The 2,340-nt window shown below is 42.4% G+C and overlaps 1 protein-coding gene across 1 annotated transcript in view; it reads right to left on the bottom strand.

Moving 5' to 3' along the window:
- Nucleotides 1-224: 224 nt before the first annotated feature.
- Nucleotides 225-2,340, bottom strand: part of IGSF5 (immunoglobulin superfamily member 5) — a 24,670-nt gene continuing 22,554 nt past the window's right edge. Inside the window, exon 8 of the mRNA XM_057373985.1 lies at nt 225-389. Coding sequence (XP_057229968.1) covers nt 321-389 — 69 coding nt within the window. The 3' untranslated portion in view covers nt 225-320. The remainder of the gene's footprint in view (nt 390-2,340) is intronic.

Below are 2,340 nucleotides of genomic sequence, written 5' to 3'. Positions count from 1 at the left end.
TTGATCTTGCTGTAACATAACATTCCTGCCTGACAGGAGTTTTGCTGATTTCCTTGGGACCCAAAACAGGAATTCTTCTTCCGAAGTCCCATCAAACTCATTGTCTTGGAAGTTAAAGCTGTCCATTTATGCCATTTGCATCCATTATTTTGCTATCACATGCTGCATCATACAGGTTGCAATTTTATTTCATTTCATGAGAAAAGAACAAGGAAAAGAACTTAAACTGAGAGAACTGGTTTTAACTTTTCTCTGYTGCAGGAAGGCATCCAAACCTGTAAAAATGCAACTGATGGAGAAATRTCTTGGAGAAGCACATCCTACACGAGTGTCACATTCCTAATTTTCTTTGGGCTGATCGGGTAATCAGTACGTCTTTGAGGTCGCACCTAGGGGAGAGCAAAAACAGTTACAGAACTAAAAGAAATCCTAGAAAAGCAGTCCCACGAGGGGTCTCAGGAGGTTACCTGCCAACCCCTCACCCCGGAGCATTACAGCAAAATGAAATCTATCATCAGCAGCCCACTCAAAATCTAAATACAAAGGAAAGCACGAGAAGCAGAACGAAACAAAAGCTTCACATGCAACACGCTGCTGGCAGTTCTGGGAATTCATTATCTGATCTGATGCTACCTGAGAACTTCTCGTGGCCCCTGCAGTCTGTGTTCTTCTAAGCAAAATGTGATGCTGGTGTTTCTTCTGGTTCTCTTAAAGAAAATACCTGTTAAGCTCTAAAAAATCTGAACATTTGCTTTCCAAATCCATTAGAAATCACAGCAAACAGCGCACTAGCTTTTCACGTGGCTGAAAGATCACTCTCAACATCTCAATATTTATTCAARGCAGGCTTTTTTAAACTTCCCATCRCTGGCAGGATTCCACTTCCACTGGCTGCAGCCTGTTCTCAAACTGCCCCCGGTGGGATCAGAGCAGGGCAAATACTCAGCAGYTTTGGGAAGCTTTTCCTCATCTGAAACAAGTGCAGTCCTAATTACTTCTGTGCTTTTACAAAATATCATTGGTGAGGAAAAGACAAGGAAAAATTCACTCTCAAATGAATCCAAGTAACATAAACTTTGGATTTTTAAATGTAGTAGCAAGATCTCCCTGCAATTCCTCACCTGGTCTCTAGCCCKAGGAAATTAATGGGAATTTCATTGTTTCTCCCAGTGACATCTTTTATCAAGCCCAACGTAGCTCTCTAGCTACTGACCAATCTTCCTGAGGTTTGCTTCTGGAGCATTAATCATGCACAGTCTGTGTTGCTCTGGTATTCTTCYAGTATTAAACATCTTCAATAATGCATTCGGTACAAATACATTATTGAATAACATATGGAGGCAAATGTTAGATAACAAATGTGGACAACATAACTCTCGTTTTTAATGAGYCCCAGCACCACAAGGAAAACTGGGGGATAAATTTAACTATCCTAGAAACATTTCACAAGACAGCTGCCTTCTGTTTTAAACACAACTCTCTTTCTCCTCCCTCCCATCCCTTCTTGTTGTTAGAACATGCCGCTATTTTCTAAATTTATCCTTCTTTACTGTTTATTTTTGCAGAGAGGAGAGGTGCTTTGGAAGGTAACAGGATTGTCTGGCTCTGCTCAAGGACCTTTTCCAAGATTGTTCTGCTGCACTTAATTTCTTGCAGTTAAACCCAAAGATCTCAGTGGTGCTGAGCAGAGAAGCTCTCTACTACCTCTCCCCTCAAAATAACAAATTTACAAATAGAATGGGGAAAAAATCAGAAAAAAAAAAAGCCAAGGGTAAATGTTATGTTTGTAGAAAGCCAATATTCCCAGATATTGTGGACTGCRAGAATAAAGGATACTGAACTAGTAGCATGTTGAGTAACCAGAAAGTTTCAGACGGTCCAAGAGCACCTTGTCTTTAAAACTCGATGAAATAAGTMATGTTTTGAATCCCATGTATAGCAAAATACTGAGGTGAGAATATTTCCCAGAACTTGCAGTGAAAAAAATACTCTATTGCATACAGAACTGCTAAAGGAAAAAAGACATTAACTAGAAAGTTCATCCAGCAGTGTTATGGAAAGAGGCAGCTTTGGGGCCATTTGAAGGYTGCAGGAGATTTAGGGAGAGGATTGTGCCCCTGTGYCCCATTGCTCAGGTGAGACYCCACCTGCAGAGCTGCTCCAGCCCTGGGGCCCAGCACAGGAAGGAYRTGRAGCTGCTGGAGAGRGCCCAGAGGAGGCAGCAGGATGGTCAGAGGGATGGAGCAGCTGTGCTGGGAGGAAAGGCTGGGAGAGCTGGGATTGTTCAGCCTGGACAGGAGAAGCTTTGGGCTGAGCTCAGTGTGGCCTTGCAGGGCCTGA

This window comes from Malurus melanocephalus, unplaced genomic scaffold, assembly GCF_030028575.1.
Source record: "Malurus melanocephalus ecotype Western Australia unplaced genomic scaffold, MMel_1.1 scaffold_212, whole genome shotgun sequence".
NCBI lineage: Eukaryota > Metazoa > Chordata > Aves > Passeriformes > Maluridae > Malurus > Malurus melanocephalus.
The sequence above is the reverse complement of the archived record's forward strand: the minus strand, read 5'-3'. Positions and strand labels throughout refer to the sequence as shown.